The 18,478-nt window shown below is 37.2% G+C and overlaps 1 protein-coding gene across 3 annotated transcripts in view; it reads left to right on the plus strand.

Annotated features, from left to right (window-relative positions):
• PIK3C2G (phosphatidylinositol-4-phosphate 3-kinase catalytic subunit type 2 gamma) overlaps window positions 1–18,478 on the plus strand; it is a 403,205-nt gene that overhangs the window by 350,727 nt on the left and 34,000 nt on the right. For all 3 annotated transcript variants that reach the window (XM_017343356.4, XM_089303889.1, XM_051850300.3), the window contains one exon: window positions 4,879–4,951. In XM_017343356.4, the coding sequence (XP_017198845.3) occupies window positions 4,879–4,951 (73 nt within the window). The remainder of the gene's footprint in view (window positions 1–4,878; window positions 4,952–18,478) is intronic.

The raw sequence follows: 18,478 nt of genomic DNA on the forward strand, positions 1-18,478 counted from the left end.
TAAAATCCATCAATAAGTCTCATTAGTTAGAAGCTTATCCCGCAGACCAAGCTGCTGTAAGACTCCTGCAAACTCGCCTACATGGCCCCCTGATATACTGTTTACTTCTGAAGGTCACTTGCAGTGGTTGCATAGGTAAATCTCAACTTACCACAACATGCTCATGTTTTGTTTGTACTGACTCCAGTCAGACAACAATTTATCCTCTGTGTTGTTCACTTTTCTCACTTCTGTAAAGAGTTTTTATTATCATCTGAGGAGTTAGGCAGGAAAATCAACATTCTACAGGATATATTCCAAGATATTTAATGTCCTGCCCATTAATTGCCAATGGTACCATCCAGTCATCTAGACAACCAAAAATATGCCTCTTATTGTAGGGTTGCTAGATAAAGTACAGGCCACACAGATAAGCTTCAATTTTGGTTAAACATTTAGTAAATTCATGACTCAAATATTGCATGGCATTCTCTGTGTTAACTTACTCTACCTGGCAATTCCACAGATGGGGAGCCTTCCTATGGATGGTTATGTATCATAGATAATATAAAAATGTCACCCCTAGATTTGTGCAGTATACCAAGGATACAACTACAAAAAACCACACTGCTTGGAGGTCAACACAGACCCAGGTGAAAACACTGGTGCAAGTTATCAGTGAGAAATTATATTACTAAGATTGTCATCAATGATTCAACTAATAGTGGGATGTGGTGCTAAAAAGCTGAAGATGCACACAAACATATGAAGTCTAAGAAATTTAAAAACTCCCGAGATAGCATTAGCACTTATTTTTGTACCCACCTCATCTCTTTCATTCATTTCTCCTTCCATTGATACTAGACTATTTCCCCTTAAAGAAAAAGTATTGTTACATTAAGGAATTAATATTCAGAATGCCAACCACACCCAAAATTGTAAATGAGGATTTCAAGGATATTATGGTATAAACACAAGGGACTAATTAGCTAGTAGTGATATTTCAGCCGCTAACTGGAAATATATCTAGCCTACTATCAATGTTTAATGATCATTAGGAGGTGATGTTAAAATGTTTCCAAAAAACAATCGACCAGTTCTCAACAAGCCAGAGAAAGTCAAATTTCTTTTGACAAATGTTCAAGCCTAAAATTTAAGCTTTTAAAATGAAAATCTTATTTTGTCAGCTCCCTGAATATATTGATTCACTTCTTCAAAGTAGACTCCCGCCGGCACCGCGGCTCACTAGGCTAATCCTCCGCCTAGCGGCACCGGCACACAGGGTTCTAGTCCCCGTCGGGGCGCCGGATTCTGTCCCGGTTGCCCCTCTTCCAGGCCAGCTCTCTGCTGTGGCCAGGGAGTGCAGTGGAGGATGGCCCAAGTGCTTGGGCCCTGCACCCCATGGGAGACCAGGAGAAGCACCTGGCTCCTGCCATCGGATCAGCGCAGTGCGCCGGCCTCGGCGGCCATTGGAGGGTGAACTAACGGCAAAGGAAGACCTTTCTCTCTCTCTCTCTCTCACTCACTGTCCGCTCTGCCTGTCAAAAAAAAAAAAAAAAAAAAAAGTAGACTCCCATTAAATAAGCTCATAAGTGACCAATATGTAGAAATAAAAATTCACAAACTGTTACACAGGTAAAAATCTTTGTATGAAGACCCAATTTGAAGGTATTCAGTTTGTTTCTCTAAATAATTTAACAAATACTATATTAAGCATAGCTATTCAGTTATATTATCTCTCTTGCTATTTCACTGGGTAGAATAACTAGAGAGAAAGAAAAACAAACACCACATGATAAATCTTGGGGAAATAGGTGAGAAAGAAAGAAAAAGGAGCATGAGGAAGTCAATGCGTTGAGAGGTCCTGATACATTTGAGGAAATCAGTATGTTCCAGTGTAATTAAACATAAAGTACTGGAAGAGAAGTGATAAGAGATGAGGATGGGAAAATGAACAAGACCCCAACCAAAAACATTCTCATGAGCTTTAGTAAGCCCTTGGTCTTTTTCCTAATAGGAATGTGGAGCCACTGTCAAGTTTTATGAAGGAATTAGATTTTATATGAGAGAACAGTTTGACACTGTGTAGAAAATGGATTGGAATAGAGAATAGCAAGGTAAGAGTTGGGAATTCCTGCTGTAACATAGATGAGAACCGATGTTAGAACTAGGAAGATGATCGTTTACCTAGAAGGGAAAACATTGAATAGATGAGCTATTCATGTTGTATAATCCATAGGCCTTAGCAACTAATTGTATGTGAGAGTGAGAAGAACAGACAACAGCCTGAACACAAGATAAATAGGAAATAAAATACATATATTTATTGGTACACTTTTGTTATTCAAATTGTCATTGGGATAGTCAAATGAGCCAATAAAGAGGGCTGAGGTTTAGGGAACAAATCTGGAGTAAGTCTTAGATCTGTGTGTCATTTTGAATACCATTAAAGATGATAATATCAGCCAGAAAAAACTGTAATATAACATATGGGCCTAGTGGTGAGGAACACTGAAACTCAAACTGTAAGCAAAAATAATGTGCCAAAACAAAGTCTGAGATGGCAGAACCAACAGTAGAGAAATTAGGAGTGCTTAGTAACACAAAACAAATGAGAATGACCATTTCAATAAAAATTAAATACCTGTGGACCAAGGAAATCTTCACTGGATTGGGTGAAAAAGATATTTTAAAAGAGAAGTTGTTAAAGAATATGATGAAAACATTTTCAGAGAACATAAAGTTGTAGGAAGCTGCATGACATTAATCACCATGTGAATAGAAAGTCAATTTGAGTGTAAACAATGCTTCCTATAAGCTTGTCTGTGTCAGAGAAAATAACGGAATTTAGTAGAGATAGTAATAAAACATTCTGTGTCAGTAAAATATGTACATAGTTTCATTCATCTGTTCTTGATATTGGCAGAATTGACCATGTTGTTTAGTGAGAAAGAAGAGAGTCATAATGTCAATGTGCAAGTTAGAATGCTCTACAGGCTGCTGAGAGAAAAGGCCAGAATCCAGGGCAAAGATAAAGGAAATAGCATTGGATGGTTTGTTGGGGGCTTCTATGACAAAGTACCCCAAAACAGATGGTTTAAATGACACAAATCCATGTCTTGACAGTTCTGGAAGCTGAAGTCTGCAATCAAGTTGCCTGAGGGGTTAGTTCCTTCCTATGGCTGTGAGGAAAGAGTCAGTTACAGGTCTCTCACTGGCATGAGATGTCCATCTGCTCCTTATGTCTGTTAATGTTGTCTTCTATCAGCTGCTGAGTCCAAGATCAGCCTGCCCAATCCAAGATCTTGTAAGCATTTAGGGGGAGAACCATTGGATAGGAGCTCTTTCTCTCTGCCTCTCAAGAAATAAAATTTCGACCAAAAATGCTAAGTATAGGAGTGAAATGGACATTTTGAGATTCAATGATTTACAGCCTTGTCTCTAGTGTTGAGAAAGTGTTTTTTTCTTACTTTAAAAAAAATCTTTACTTAATGTAGAATTAATCTTCTAAGTATAAAATATACAGAAAGTTGATCATTGTAAAAATTGAGAGGCAATAAGAGAAAAAAGGATGGGATCCTGAGAGAGAGAAATGGTAGAAGTATTACTATGTCCCCAACTCTGTGTACATATATATTAAATACATGAGTTTTATATACCTTAAATTTAAAAAAATTAAGACAAGAAAGTTCTTCATGAAGAAGTCATTTGGATCTATGCAAAGGAATGAAGTGTGTTGGAAATGGTAAATATGTGGGTAAAAAAAAAGATTTTTTTCTCATTTAAAATAAATAAAATTTCTAAAGAAAAAAGTGACCCTACTTCTGCACTTTAATCACATTCCGAGTTCCTAGGTTAGAATGCCAGTATATTAATTTAGGGAAAACACTATGCAACTTGTAACAGAGGGGAAGATAGGCATTTCTGTAACAGGGAGAGAAGAAAAGGCATAGCTGTGTGGGTCTATAGATTTTACAAAAGGAAATTTAGGAGTTTAACTGCCTTTTAGTTTCTCTGAAGTGAAGACAAAGTCATCAGCTGAGACAGAGTCAGAGATGGAAGTCAAAGCTTCCTGAGGGAGGTTTGAGAGAGCCCTTCCCTAGAGTCAGAAGAAGGCTAACCAAGGAGACACTCAGGCTGTGTGAACAACCGGTGCTCTAATCTGCAGTAGGCAGACAGAAGAAATAATTATTCAGTAGAACCCTTTAGATAATAATGGAAGGTCTCCTGGGGAGGGATACTTTGGATGGATAATGGCTTACTACACATTTACAATAAATAACGAAGAAATAGCTATTCTAAGATTCACAAGTTTCCTATTCATTTGGAGCTTAGGTTCAATGTCAATTCTGATCATCCCTATTTGTAACAAAATTATAGCTAGAATTTCTATTAAAGCATTTAATATACCGTTTCTTCCAATAGGTTGTGTTCTAAAGAGAACACCTTATGCATCTTTCTATCCTTAAGTCTCTCCTGCATTACTCGATGCTGTAGGTGTGGTTAGTATTCAGTGGGCATCCCAAGCACTGAACCTTGAGGATTTAAGACTGAGTAAGTGAGCATCAGTGTATATTAAGTCTTGCCCAAGGATATACCGTCTCTAAAAAATGATGTACAAGATTCATGAATTATTGTGAAGTTCAAAGAAATATAAACATTACGGCAAGCCTCAAAAGCAGAACACACTTGAACTGACTGAAAAACGATATAATCAGGCCAACTAATCTTACGAGATTGGAGAATTTATAGTAAAATAACATCCATTAGTAAACTTGTTAATGTTTTTCTCTTTATAAAATCTAAATTGTATCTATAAGAATTATGTATAAAAATGTTTTCATGTAATAGTGATTAAGAATTAACATAAGAAATACTATATTTTGTCTTGTTTTTCAGAGTGATTGTGTACTTAGTTTTTTCCTCTCTGATCCTCTGCAACAAACTGAAGAATCATCACTTCTGGACCTAGGTAAATAAATTCATTGGTATTATTATGTCCAATAATGCAAAAAGTATGGCTAATATTGAATTTTCAAATTAAAATAACTTTAAAACTAGGCACTTCATAGTTTAACCATGTCAAAAGTTTTCAACTTCTTAGAATACATTCAAGTTAAATTCAACCCAGATATGTTTGCCCATAAAAGTATGTCACACTATCAACTCATTTCACTTAATTGTGCATTAGAAGAGAACTGCATGTCAGAGCCAAAGTTTTTGTTTCCCTCCAAGCATGGTTTTCAGTTTACAACATGGCTTAGGAAGGAACAAAAATACACATAAAATAATAATGATCATTAATTACATAGCAGTTTGTCTTTGGATGTCAACATAATGCAACACTTGCACATTCTATTGCCTTCTAAATGTGTCATAATTCGACCATTTCTATCATCTCTATTGAATTGACAGTTTTTGAATGTCCTATCAATTCTGACCATTTTTAATGTAATTCCAGTGCAAGGAGTGGCCATCCAATAACCAATTCTGTTTTTTTTAATTTCAACCGAGATTCAAAAACCCGTAATTTTCCAACCTCACCCTTCTTTTGCAATTCCCAGTCCTCATTTTGTCCACATCCACTTTCTGAAAGACTCCAAGATTCGGCCCATCTGCTCATTATCCCCATGTCTATCTGTCAGTCTAGTTACTTATCTCTAAAGTATATAATTTTATACAATCAGATCATGTGGTATAGATTATTTATTAAGTCATATCTATATGTTTGCCTTCCTTCTTCTGTTAAGGAAGTAGGTTTTAAATTTTTATTTGAAAGGTAGAGAGAAGGTTAGATATACAGATCTCCCATCTTCTGACTCACTCCACAAGTGACTGGCAGAAACCAGGAGCTAAGATCTCAATCTGGGTCTCCCATGTTGATGGCATGAATACCAACTACTTGAGCCATAACTCCTTGTCTCCCAGGGTGTGCATTAGACAAAGCTGAATCTGGAGCAGAGCTAGGACTCAAATCTGACCATCTGATGTGGGATGGAAGCATTCCAAGAGCAACTTAACTGTTGTACAAAATGCCTGCCATTGAAAGTAGCTATTTTTTTAAAAAGAATTGTTTTTCTGAGAGGCTAAGTGACAGGTAGTTTGGGAGACAGAGAAGGAGAGAAAGATCTTCCATCTACTGGTTCACGCCCCCAAATACCCACAACTTCGAGGGCTGAGCCAGGCTAACGCCAAGAGCCAGATCTCGCATGTGCATGGAGGAACCAAGTACTTGGGCCATCATCTGCCGATTCCCACGTGCATTAGAAAGAAACTAGACTGGCAGTGGAGGGCAAACTTGATTCCAGGCACTTTCAAATTGCATGCAGGCAACCGAAGTGGCAATTTAACCCAATGTGCCGTAACACCTGTTTCTCATTTTTAGAACATGTTTATTTGAAAGGCAAAGTGACAGAGAAGGAGGGAGACAGAGATGAAAGCACCTATATATCAATGCATCACCTGCCTACTACACCTCAATACTTAAGTTAATGTACGAGGACAGTATCTCCCTCATTTCTGCACAGAATGAATAAAATGTGCAACATTTTTAGTCATTTTGCATAAGTATCAAGTTCAAAACAATATCTGAAAAATCAGAAAATTTCTTACATTTTAAAGCACTAACCTAAAGAAGCGAGGGTCACAATGTAAAATATTGCTAATTTTAGTGACTTAATTCACTATTTAAATACTATTAGCCTGGGAGAATTTTTATAATATTACAAATTTGACTAATTGGATTTTGAAAAAAAAATAAAGCATGAAGTAGTAAAATTCTAGAGATGTCAGACTTAAAAAGAAAAAGAAAATAAAAAGGTGCTAGGTTGACCTATATTCTGTCATTTAATTCCCTCAAGAAAATTGTTTCTCTGTTTCAAGGAATTAAGCTGTGGAACATTGTCAGCTTTCATTTTGCTGATACTATTATTTCTCTACAAGACGTTTATAAATGCATATGCACACTAAAGAATTTAAGATAATTGTGAAAATTAAAATTGTTAAGAATTTTTTTGGTGTTACAATTTTTACAATGTTTAGAATTTGTTTTAGGAGTAATGATGAACTAAAGCTTTTTTTTTTTTTACATTTTAGACTGTATATTAAATTTAGTCTGTATCTTAAAAAACGAGAGAATATCTTCCAATAGTGTCAACATGCAAATCATTACTACGTGTAAGAATTAGTACGAAGTTCTTCCTTGTTGGGCTCCTCAAATTATTTCCTCTCATACTGCCAAATACTTAATGCTTTTATTATAGACTATCAGCTGATCTTCAGAAAGAAGTACAATATTTGTTTTGAGCATTATTCTTGTCAGTTGAAACTTTGAGCTTATATTGTTAAATGGTTATAGAGCACAATTACTTACTTGTATTGAATACTTTATTAAGCAAAAATCTAAGACTTGAGCATTTTATTACCTCTCCTAACTAAGGAGATGGATTCTGGGCACTCATGCATCTAGGACCATGATGAACAAAGACTACATTAGTAGCAAGATATGGGAGATACAAATAGTCCTTTATCTTTACTTTTTTTTTTTTTAAAGATTGATTTATTTGAAAGACAAAGTTACAGAGAGAGGTAGAGAGAGAGAGAGGTCTTCCATCCACTGGTTCACTCCCCAGGTGGCCGCAACAGCCAGAGCTGCACCGATCTGAAGTCAGGAGCCAGGAGCTTCCTCTGGGTCTCTCACATGGGTGCAGGGGCCCAACGACTTGGGCCATCTTCTACTGCTTTCCCAGGCCATAGCAGAGAGCTGGGTCAGAGAGGAGCAGCCAGGACCAGAACCAGCACCCGTATGGGATGCCAGCACTTCAGGCCAGGGCGTTAACCCACTGTGCCACAGCACCAGCCCCTATCTTTACATTTGTAAATCTATTTTTTCATTTTATTTTTTTAATGTTAGTTCTTTTATTTTTTTAATTTTTTTTAAACTTTAATGAATATAAATTTCCAAAGTACAGCTTATGGATTACAATGGCTTCCCCCCCCATAACGTCCCTCCCACACCAACCCTCCCCTTTCCCACTCCCTCTCCCCTTCCATTCACATCAAGATTCATTTTCGTTTCTCTTTATATACAGAAGATCATATATACAGAAGATCAGTTTAGCATACATTAAGTAAAGATTTCAACAGTTTGCTCCCACACAGAAACATAAAGTGAAAAATACTGTTTGAGTACTAGTTATAGCATTAGATCTCAATGTACAGCACACTAAGGACAAAGATCCTACATGAGGAGTAAGTGCACAGTGACTCCTGTTGTTGACTTAACAAATTGACACTCTTGTTTATGGCATCAGTAATCACCCTAGGCTCTTGTCATGAGTTGCCAAGGCTATGGAAGCCCCCTGAGTTCACATGACTCTGATAATTTTTAGACAAGGCCATGGTCAAAGTGGAAGTTCTTACCTCCCTTCAGAGAAAGGTACCTCTTTCTTTGATGACCCATTCTTTCCACTGGGATCTCACTAGCAGAGGTCTTTCATTTAGGTTTTTTTTTTTTTTTTTCCCCCAGCGTGTCTTGGCTTTCCATGCCTGAAATACTCTCATGGGCTTTTCAGCCGGATCTGCATGCCTTAAGGGCTGATTATGAGGCCAGAGTGCTGTTTAGGACATCTGCCATTCTATGGGTCTGCTGTGTATCTCACTTCCCATGTTGGATAATTCTCTCCCTTTTTGATTCTATCAGCTAGTGTTTGCAGACACTATTCTTGCTTATGTGATCCCTTTGGTTCTTAGTCCTATCATTATGATCAATTGTGAACAGAAATTGATCACTGGGACTAGTGAGATGGCATTGGTACATGCCACCTCGATGGGATTGAATTCGAATCCCCTGGTCTGTTTCTAACTCTACCGTTTGAGGTAAGTCAGCTTGAGCATGTCCCGAATTGCACATCTCTTCCCTCTCTTATTCCCACTCTTATATTTAACAGCTATCACTTTTCAGTTAAGTTTCAGCACTTAAGAATTGTGTATTGATTACAGTATTCAACCAAAAGTATTACGTAGAACAAACAAACAAACAAAAAATACTAAGAGGGATAACATATTAAGCTGCTCATCAACAGTCAGGGTGAGGGCTGATCAAGTCACCGTTTCTCCTAGTGTTCATTTCACTTTAACAAGTTTCCTTTTTGGTGCTCAGTTAGTTGTCACCTATCAAGGAGAACAAGTGGTATTTGTCCCTTTGGGATTGGCTTATTTCACTCAGCATAATGTTTTCCAAATTCCTAACAGGGATCACTTTTCAGTTAAAATATAAACACCAAAGAACAATTGTGTGTTAATTACAGAGTTCAACCAATGGTACTAGAACAAAAAATACTAAAATGGATAAAGTATTACATTGTGCATCAACAGTCAGGACAAGAGCTGAGCAAGTCACTGTTTCTCATAGTGTCAATTTCACTTCAACAAGTTTCCCCTTTGGTGCTCAGTTAGTTGTCGCTGATCAGGGAGAACATATGATATTTGTCCCTTTGGGACTGGATTAATTCACTCAGCATGATGTTTTCCAAATTCCTCCATCTTGTTGCAAATGACCGGGTTTCGTTGTTTTTGACTGCTGTATAGTATTCTATAGAGTATTTTTTCATTTTATTTGAAAGAGATACACACAGTGCTTATGCATCTGGTGGTTTACACTTCAAATGCCTGCACCAGCCAGACCTGAATCTGGCCAAAATCTGAAGCTGGAAACTCAACCCAGGTCTCCTTCATGGCTGGCAGCAACCCAAGTACTTGAGCCATCATCTGTTGCCTCCCAGGGTGCATACTAGCAGGAATCTGTCATCAGAAGTGGAGCCAGGAATGGAATCTAGGCACTCCGATATGGGAAGCAGGCTACCCAGCAGCCTCTTAAACACTGGACCAAGCACCTGCTCATGGCTTTTAGTCAGCAGCCAACTCAATCATCTGTTTCCTCAACTTAAAGCTTTTCCTGTACTTTTGCTTCCCTTGAACAGGGCCAAATTCACACTTCAGTGACCTAAGAAGTCACACAGGGCAGGGCATGTAGAAATGGCCTCCATTCAGTTCAATACTCTATCACTACCTCCTTGATATTCTCAATAGTCTCTAAAAAGCGTTCCTCACATTTGTGTTTTGCACTGGGCCTCACAAGTGATACATCTTATCCTGTCACTCAGACAAAGGCCCACAGAAAACATAAACCAAAATCACACCATTCCTCCCACGTTCATTAATTCATTTGGAAATATCCTAGCTCAAGTAATCCAAGGTTTCCTAACTACCAGAATCCTCTTGAAACATAACCAGAGAGGGCACCAAATCTGTAAGTTACCAGATTAAGTATTGTAAGCTCCAGTCTCAACCAAACACTAAAAACAAAGTTGCTGAATCTCCATATATATATCCTTTTTTTTTTGAGTTTTATTTATCTGTGTAGATTTATTAAAAGGCAGAGAAACATCTTCCATCTACTGGTTCACTACCACAAATGCCTGCAACATTGAGGGTTGTACCAGCCCAAACCAGGAACCCAAAAGTCAACCCGGGCCTTCCAAACACCCACTCCTAAGTATATGTTCTTTAAATACCCTAATGCCATAATCCTGTATATACTCCAAAAAATTAATACAGCACTCATGTTAAATAATACTTTTATTTCCACTCACAAAAATTTTCTGTCCACAACCACCACACAGCTCTGACATGCATAAGATAGGTTTCTGTCAAGGTATAGAAATATTATAGATAACAGAGTAGAACATGATCAAAGACAACAATTTCCAAGGGTAAGAGGACAAGTTAATGAGCATGTTTAGACACCACTGAATAGTTCAAATGATTGCAAACACAAGCATTCCATCATTACCTCACATCACTAACTCCAATTTGAAATGTTAATTTAAAGGGAAATGTAAAGCTGTATAGTCTGCATGGCTGGGACTCATCGATTAGTGGTCTAGCTGCTGGCTCTGGCAGAGCCTTATAAATTATCAATTATCTATAGTTTGAAGTATATTAAGGTTGACAATTTAAGTTTCAATACAACAAGATGGGAAGGGAGTATTATTTTCTAGAGGTACCTGTATTTATTCATTTTTGAAACTTCCAAAAATTTAAAGTAGTAGTCAAGGTCAATGTTTGTCCTAGTAGTTAAGAATGGACATGGGATGCCCACATCCAATATCAGCTGGTCTGGGTTCAAGTGCTGGATTCACTCTCAAGTCTACCTTTCTGTTAATGTGCACCTGGAAAGCAGTAGGTGATGGCTCAGTGTGGTTGATTCCCTGACACCCATACAGGAAAGCTAGGTTGAATTTCTGGTTCCTCACTTTGGCCTTACTTAGAACCAGCTGTGCATGCATTGGCTGAGTGAACCAGCAATCGGGAGCTCTTTCTGTCTCTCTGCCTCTCATAGAAACACTTTGTAAAAATAAAATAGTAATTTTCTGTGTTTTTTCATTCAACTTCATGTTTGGGATTAGTAAAAATATTTTAACTATTCCTTGAGGCTGATCTAGAAGACAAAAAAATGGAAAGAAGAGCTAACTTAGAGAAAGTGTTTGGATGCTGGAGATTTTAACTGAAATCTTAGAAATTAAACAATCTAAGCGTATACTGGTGCTAGAAAAACACGAGAATCACAACACTGAATATAACTGGGTGGCAGATGAAGGTAGAGTGAGAAAGGTAATGCACATAAATTTTATCTTTGTTTTTATTAGGAAAACATTTTCAAAAGAAATACATCTAAGGCTGTCAAATAAAGATTATTAATTATTAGAGCAAAGTATTCTTAAGTGTCACAAGTATATAAATAAAAATTACTTAAAGTTTTCCTTTTAAAAAATGAAACAGTAATAACTAAAAATGTGTTCATTATATCAATAAATACATATATCCCTGTCATCTATTAAGAAAAGTTGTTTTCCAATTAGAGTAAAAATACAAATTGTAACTCAGACTTTGAGAAAACATACCCAAAGCAAAAGATTTTTTAAAAGATTAAAAAATTAAAATACATTCATAGGTTTATTAAGCAAATACAAAGAAAAATAAAAAAAAAGAGGCACAATTTCAGTAAAAGGAGAAAGGCCAGAAGGCATTCAACTAAACAATGAATAGACCACTAACTAAGGAATACAGTTCTCAAGAAAGATATGACCATCATGCAGCGGGAATTTGAGGCAGGAGTTAAGTCATGGCTTGCGATGCCTGTACCCCATGTTGGAGTAACCTGATTCGAGTCCTGGTTCCCCCACTTCCAATTCAGCATTCTTCTAATGTACACCCTGGGAGGCACCAGATGCCTTAAGTTCTTGTGTCTTTCCACCTGTTTGAGAAACCCAGGATTGAGTTCCAGGCTCCTGGCTTCTGCCTGGCCCAGCCCTGGCACTCGTAAACATTTGGGGTGTTAACCAATGGATAGAAAAAAAAAAAAAATCACACTCCCCTGTCTCTTTACCTTTCAAAATAAAATAAACTTATAAAATTTTTTCAATACATATGAGCAGTTATGACTATATATAAAATAATGTAACAATAGATATGAAGCAAAAATTATTTAATAACCAAGGAGAAACATACTATAATATATATAAAACAGCATATTATGTATATATATAATAGCATAAACAACTTCATATCTGTCAATTTCATAAAGTCCAACTGGAAAACAATAAGTAAATCCCTAGGAGAATGAAATAATAAAATTAGAGGCAAAAGTAAGAAACATTTGATTAATTTATATCAAGTCCATCTTGAAAAGAATATATTTTCTCTTCAAGTGCTTATGAGCATTTATGAAACTAGGTAATATATTAGGCAAAAAAGTTATAGTAAATTACAAAACGTAGAAACAGTATAGATAGTATTCTCTAACCATGACCAAGGAAGGTAAAAAAAAAAAAAAAAAAAAGGAATGAAATCCTTGAGAAAGGTAAAGACACTAGGCTAGGGGCTAGAGTTGTAGCAGAGGTTAAGTCTCTACCTGCAGTGCCAGCATCCATATGAGCACCAGTTTGAATCCTGGATGTTTGCCTTCCAATCCATCTCCCTGCTACTGTACCTGGGAAAGTATTAACTGATAGCTCAAGTGTTTGGGCCTGTGCCCACCCACATGGGAGAGCCAGATGGAATTCCAGGATCCTGAGTTTGTCCTGGCTAAGCCCTGGCCATGACAGCCATTTGCAATCAAAACAACAGCTGGAAGATCTTTTTTCTGTCTCCCTCATTCCCAACTCTACCTTTGGAGTAAATTAGGGGGAAAAAAAAGGACAAAAACACTGACATTTGGGAATTCAAAAATCCATTTAAACAACCCTTAGGTCAAAGAGAATTACAATCAAATTTGCAAAATTTCAAAGGAATAACAATGACATACTTGTATTGCATCTCAAATCCGAAGAAAATAATTTTAAAATATGCTCAGGAGAATTAGATTAAGTGGAGTAAATTAATAAAAGATAAAAGTAGATGTTGAATAGTTACAACATAGAAAGCAGAACTAAAATATTAATTCACTGTTGATTCTAAAAATGGCAAGAAATACAAGTAAGAAAAATTCAAATATAAAAAATTAAAAATAAAAGAGGCAAAATTAAGGAATAGCAAAGTATTAGCTGTTCAATTCTATGAAAACAAATTTTAAATCTGTCTGAAATTGATGATTTTCTAGGAAAATACAATTTACTTACCCCAAAAAGATTTTAGGAAGATTAAATCTTATTTAATAAATGTAAGAAGCTTCAAAATGAAACCAAAACTTTTTTTAAAAAAGTAACAAGTTCAGATCATTTTCAGAGGAATTCTGCCAAACTTTTCATAGCAATCATTTACCAAATTCTGGAACCCAGTAAAGGAAAATTTCCCACTTTTATGAAGTACCTAAAATATTACGCTTATGACTTTTTAGCTGCCTGCTGCTACATAGAACAGTCTAGAGGATTTATAGCTTATCTACTCCAAGGGCTTTGTCCATAATCAGAACCATTTTTAAAATGACTAAATAAAATTTGAGAAAATACCAGAAGCACAAACCATGGCCAGAAGGCAAAAATCTAAACTGTTTGTCAACTGGATATACAATAATATTTCTTGCAAATATTCAACTAAGAGCCAGCACTGTGCCATAGTAGGCTAGGCATCCATCTATGGCGCCAGCATCCCATATATGCACCGGTTTGTGTCTAGGATGCTCCACTTCCGATCTAGCTTCCTGCTAATGCACCTGGGAAAGCAAGTGCTTGGGCCCCTGCGCCCATATGGAAGACCTAGAAGAAGTTCCTGGCTCCTGATCAGCCCAGCTCTTGCCCTTGTGGCCATCTGGGGAGTGAATCAGTGAATGGAAGACTTACCTCCTTCCTTCCCTCCCTCTCTCCTGCTCTTTCCACCCCTCCCCTAACTATGCCTCTCAAATAAATAAAGCTTAAAACAAACAAACAAACAAACAAACAAAAACACATCATAGGGCCAGGTGTTTGGGCAGCAGTTAAGATGCTGGCTAAGATGCCCACATCCCCCCACAGGGGTGCCCAAGTTAGATTCCAGCTCTTGATGTCAGCTGCCTAGCAGTGAAAATCCTTGGAGAAAACCAACCATGCCTCAAGTAATCAAGTCCCTACCACCCATGTGGGAACCTTGGATTGTGTTCCCTGTTCCTGGCTTGGATCCTGCTCAGCTCTGGCAGTTGTGGGCATTTGGGAAGTGAACCACTGCATGGGATCTCTCTTAAAGAAAAATTATAAAGCCTCAAGAAGTTAAATAATGTATAATACATAAATAGATGGAACATAATAGAATGTCCATAAATAGAGTCCTACACATTCAGGATTTACCTTGACTAAAACTATAAGAAAAATTTCAGTACATGGTATTGGGATGTTATACTTCACACTTAATATGCCAGGATAAACAGAGGAAAAACTTTAGATGTAAGTGATGAAAGTGTATCTCGGATCTAAAAAATGGGAAAAAAAATCCTTTATTGTAAAATGAATTGCTATAGCTGATTCCAAATTCAGAAATCATAAGTATGCTAAATGGCATATAAAACACTATAACATTGTTTAAAAATAGATATGAGAAAATGGGTGAAATATTTGCAATTCAGACAAAATCATCTTAGAAAATGGTAAGATGTATCAACACCAAATAGAAAACTAAGTAAAGCATATGTAAAGATAATCCATGAAAAAGAAAATACAAGAGGCTCTGAACTGAATGACAAAATACTGAACCTTGCTCATGAGAGAAATGCAAATTACACTGATTATCTTCTTTTTTCTCATCAGATTGGCAAAAACCCAAAGATTTAATTAACAAGCTTGGTTATAAATCAGCAGGCACTCTCATTCACTGTTGGTGGTAATGCAAATTGGTACAACCTCCATAAAAGGCAATTTGGAAGCATTTATCAAAGTTACAAATGCTAATACCCTTTGACCAGCAATTTAGCTGCTGGAAGTTTATTCTATGATTTGTGCACAGGTACAAAATGATTAATGTACAAAACGACTCATTAGAGCATGATTTGTAATAGCTGCAAAAGTTAGAGACAACCCCCAATCCATCAGTGGGCAACTAGTTAAATAGTCTAAAAATGGAAATTTTTTAAAAAATAAAGAATCTCTATATTATTGATATGAAAATACCCCCAAAGGTCTTTGTGGAGAATAGTACATGTGCTATGGCCTTTGTGGAAGAAGGGGAAGTAGGTTTATTCATATTTTCTTCTGTGGGGCAACTTTGGAGGAATAGGAATCTCTGTGGATGAGCATGTGGGGCAATATTAAAACAAGGGTGGAGAACTGAGTGGACAGAGGTTAGAAATGACATCACGGCTTCTTACCATATACTTTCTAAGTAAGTAAGCATTCTCAATCATTATTTTACCTGTTCGTTGCGTTAACAAGATACCTGAGGCAGAATGACTTTATTGAGACAGAAGGTTTATTCAGCAAACAGGTTTGGACATTCACGGGCACGCTCCTGGAACTGGCTCAGCTCTGGCTCACTCTCCTTGTGGCATCACATCACGGCAGAGGCGCCCTGTGAGGAAGCATCACAGCCAGAAACGGGATCAGAGATCTGGGCAGGGCCGGCTCAGGGTCTCAGGAGAAACACCTGATCCTTTTGGAGTTTGTGCCCTCAGTTGACTGAAGGAACACCCAAGTGCCTCACCCTCTTAAAAGTTCCACCTGATCTTGCACCACCACCACCCTGGGAACCAAGCTCTCAGTCTATGCACCTCTGAGGGGAAACAAACATAACCCACACCACAGCACATACAAATATATCATCACCTGAGAAACTCACCTGTGAAATGCTATCTTAACATGTCACTGAACATGAGATGCATGGTCATGTATTAGTTGTTGCAGTGCTATGCACACAAGCACTACAACACAACCATCCCTAAAGACCAGTAAAATTTTAACAGTCCCTGTGGTTAGTATAAATGGTTACATTAATCCTGGTCAAATCCCTCAGTCTAACTTGAAGCAAAGAAAATATTCTAGCATTTCTTTTCCCTTGTGAAGCTATGTTCAAATTCTCCCATCCTTCATTTACACTATATCCCTTTTACCATAGCCTCCTTTTGTTCCTTTATACCATGATGCCTATCCTATGAGCATGGTCTTAGCAGATCAGTTGACCCCGCATCACCAGCTGTCTACTTAACCCTAGACCAAGCACCTCAGTTTCCTCATCTGTAAAATTGAGAAAATCCAAGCTTCAGAAATGTGCTGTGAGGATTTAGTGAGTGGCTGCACAGAGGGCTGCTGGACTGGCAGGAACAGTTTTGGAAATAGTAAGCCTATTTTCAATGCATTCACTATGAAGACTTGCCAGTGTCCCAACTTTGAGTTCTGAACTCTGGTATGCTTTGGTGGATATCCTGGTTACTAATCTTGTACAAGAGCTCTAGGGTGAAATATTATCTTCATTCAGTTCTATTAGCAATCATACCAGTTGTACCTTTTCTATTTAAGCATTCAATCATGAATTTATGCTAATTTCCTTCCTTTCAATTAAAATTCCTGATTAAAAACAGTCTATTAATAATCTTTCACTTTAATTCAAATATACTGCTCCTTGTTTAGTACCTTCATACCAAACATTGAAGTCTAATTTACATCAATACTATGCTTAGAATTAACTCACAATCTTACTCACAAAGTCTCAGTTATTATCATCAATATATTGCAAATGATTTATTATATTTATGTAACCTTTATTTTAGTTGTAAGAAACATCCTTTATAGTGTTAATAATCCACATTATTAGAAGTGAAATTAATATTAGCTACATGATTTGGGTATACTATTCTAATAAATGTTAAAGGATAAAGAGAAGTTAACATACTGCTCAGATATAATTTTCAAATATTAGACAAGATTAGAGAGATAGGATCGACTATCAGGGAATAAGGATTATAATAAGTTCCAAACTGAACAGTGAGAGATCTTTGTTTATTAATATTTTTTTCCAAATGCCCTCAGAAATATAAAACGAAAGCTCATGAAAGGAAATACTAGAAAAAACTTAATTATGCTTAATCCTTGGGGTATAAAACTTAAGTTTAATTAAGCTAAACTTCTAATTTTCATGATATAACTGAAGCAAAATATCAAGGTTATTTCTTTTGTTAGACATGTTTGGTTAGTATTTTATATAAGGAACAAGCATTGGTTTCTGGCCCTTGGAAATTCAGTGGGAAAGTAAACCCTGAGAATGACTGTATTCCATTAAACAAATTGAGACATAAAATAATTACACCATGAATATTGAATGCTAAAGTCTATACTAAAAGATACCAGGGAGAGGTGAAAAGTTGTTTGGCATTTTTTTTTTTATTCAAAGGACAGAGTAACAGAGAGAGGGGAGAAAGAGAGATCTTCTGTCCACTGGTTCACTCCCCAGATGGGTGTAACAGCCAGGACTGGGTCAGGCAAAAGCCAGGAGCTTCTTCCAGGTCTCCTAGGTGGGTGGCAAGGGCCCAACTTCTTGGGTCATCTTTGGCTGCTTTCCCACACCATTAGCAGGGAGCTGGATCAGAAGTGGAACAGCTAGGAAAGGAACCAAACCCAGACCCAGAAGTGATGTCAGCATCAAAGGCAGTGGCTTAACCCACAACACCTACCCCAACTATTTTGCAGTTTAATTTGGTCTTAAAGAAAGGTAAATGTTCCAGGGCCGGCATTACAGTGTAGTAGATAAAGCCACCACTTGTGACACCAGCATCACATGGCCACCAGTTTGAATCCCAGCTGCTCCACTTCTGATCCAGCTCCCTGTTAATGTACCTAGGAAAGCAACTGAAGATGGCCCAGCTCCTTGGGCCCCTGCATCCATGTGGGAGACCTGGAATAAGCTGCCTTTTCCTGGCTTCAGATAGGCCCAGTTCTGGCCATTGCAGCCATCTGAGAAGTGAAGCAGTAGATGGAGATCTCCCCTTCTCTCTCTGTGTCTCCCTCTCTGTAACTCTGCCTTTCAAATAAATTAAAAAAAAAAA

The sequence above is a fragment of the Oryctolagus cuniculus genome, chromosome 9 (assembly GCF_051225735.1).
Source record: "Oryctolagus cuniculus isolate XC-2025 breed Fujian yellow rabbit chromosome 9, ASM5122573v1, whole genome shotgun sequence".
Classification (NCBI taxonomy): Eukaryota; Metazoa; Chordata; class Mammalia; order Lagomorpha; family Leporidae; genus Oryctolagus; species Oryctolagus cuniculus.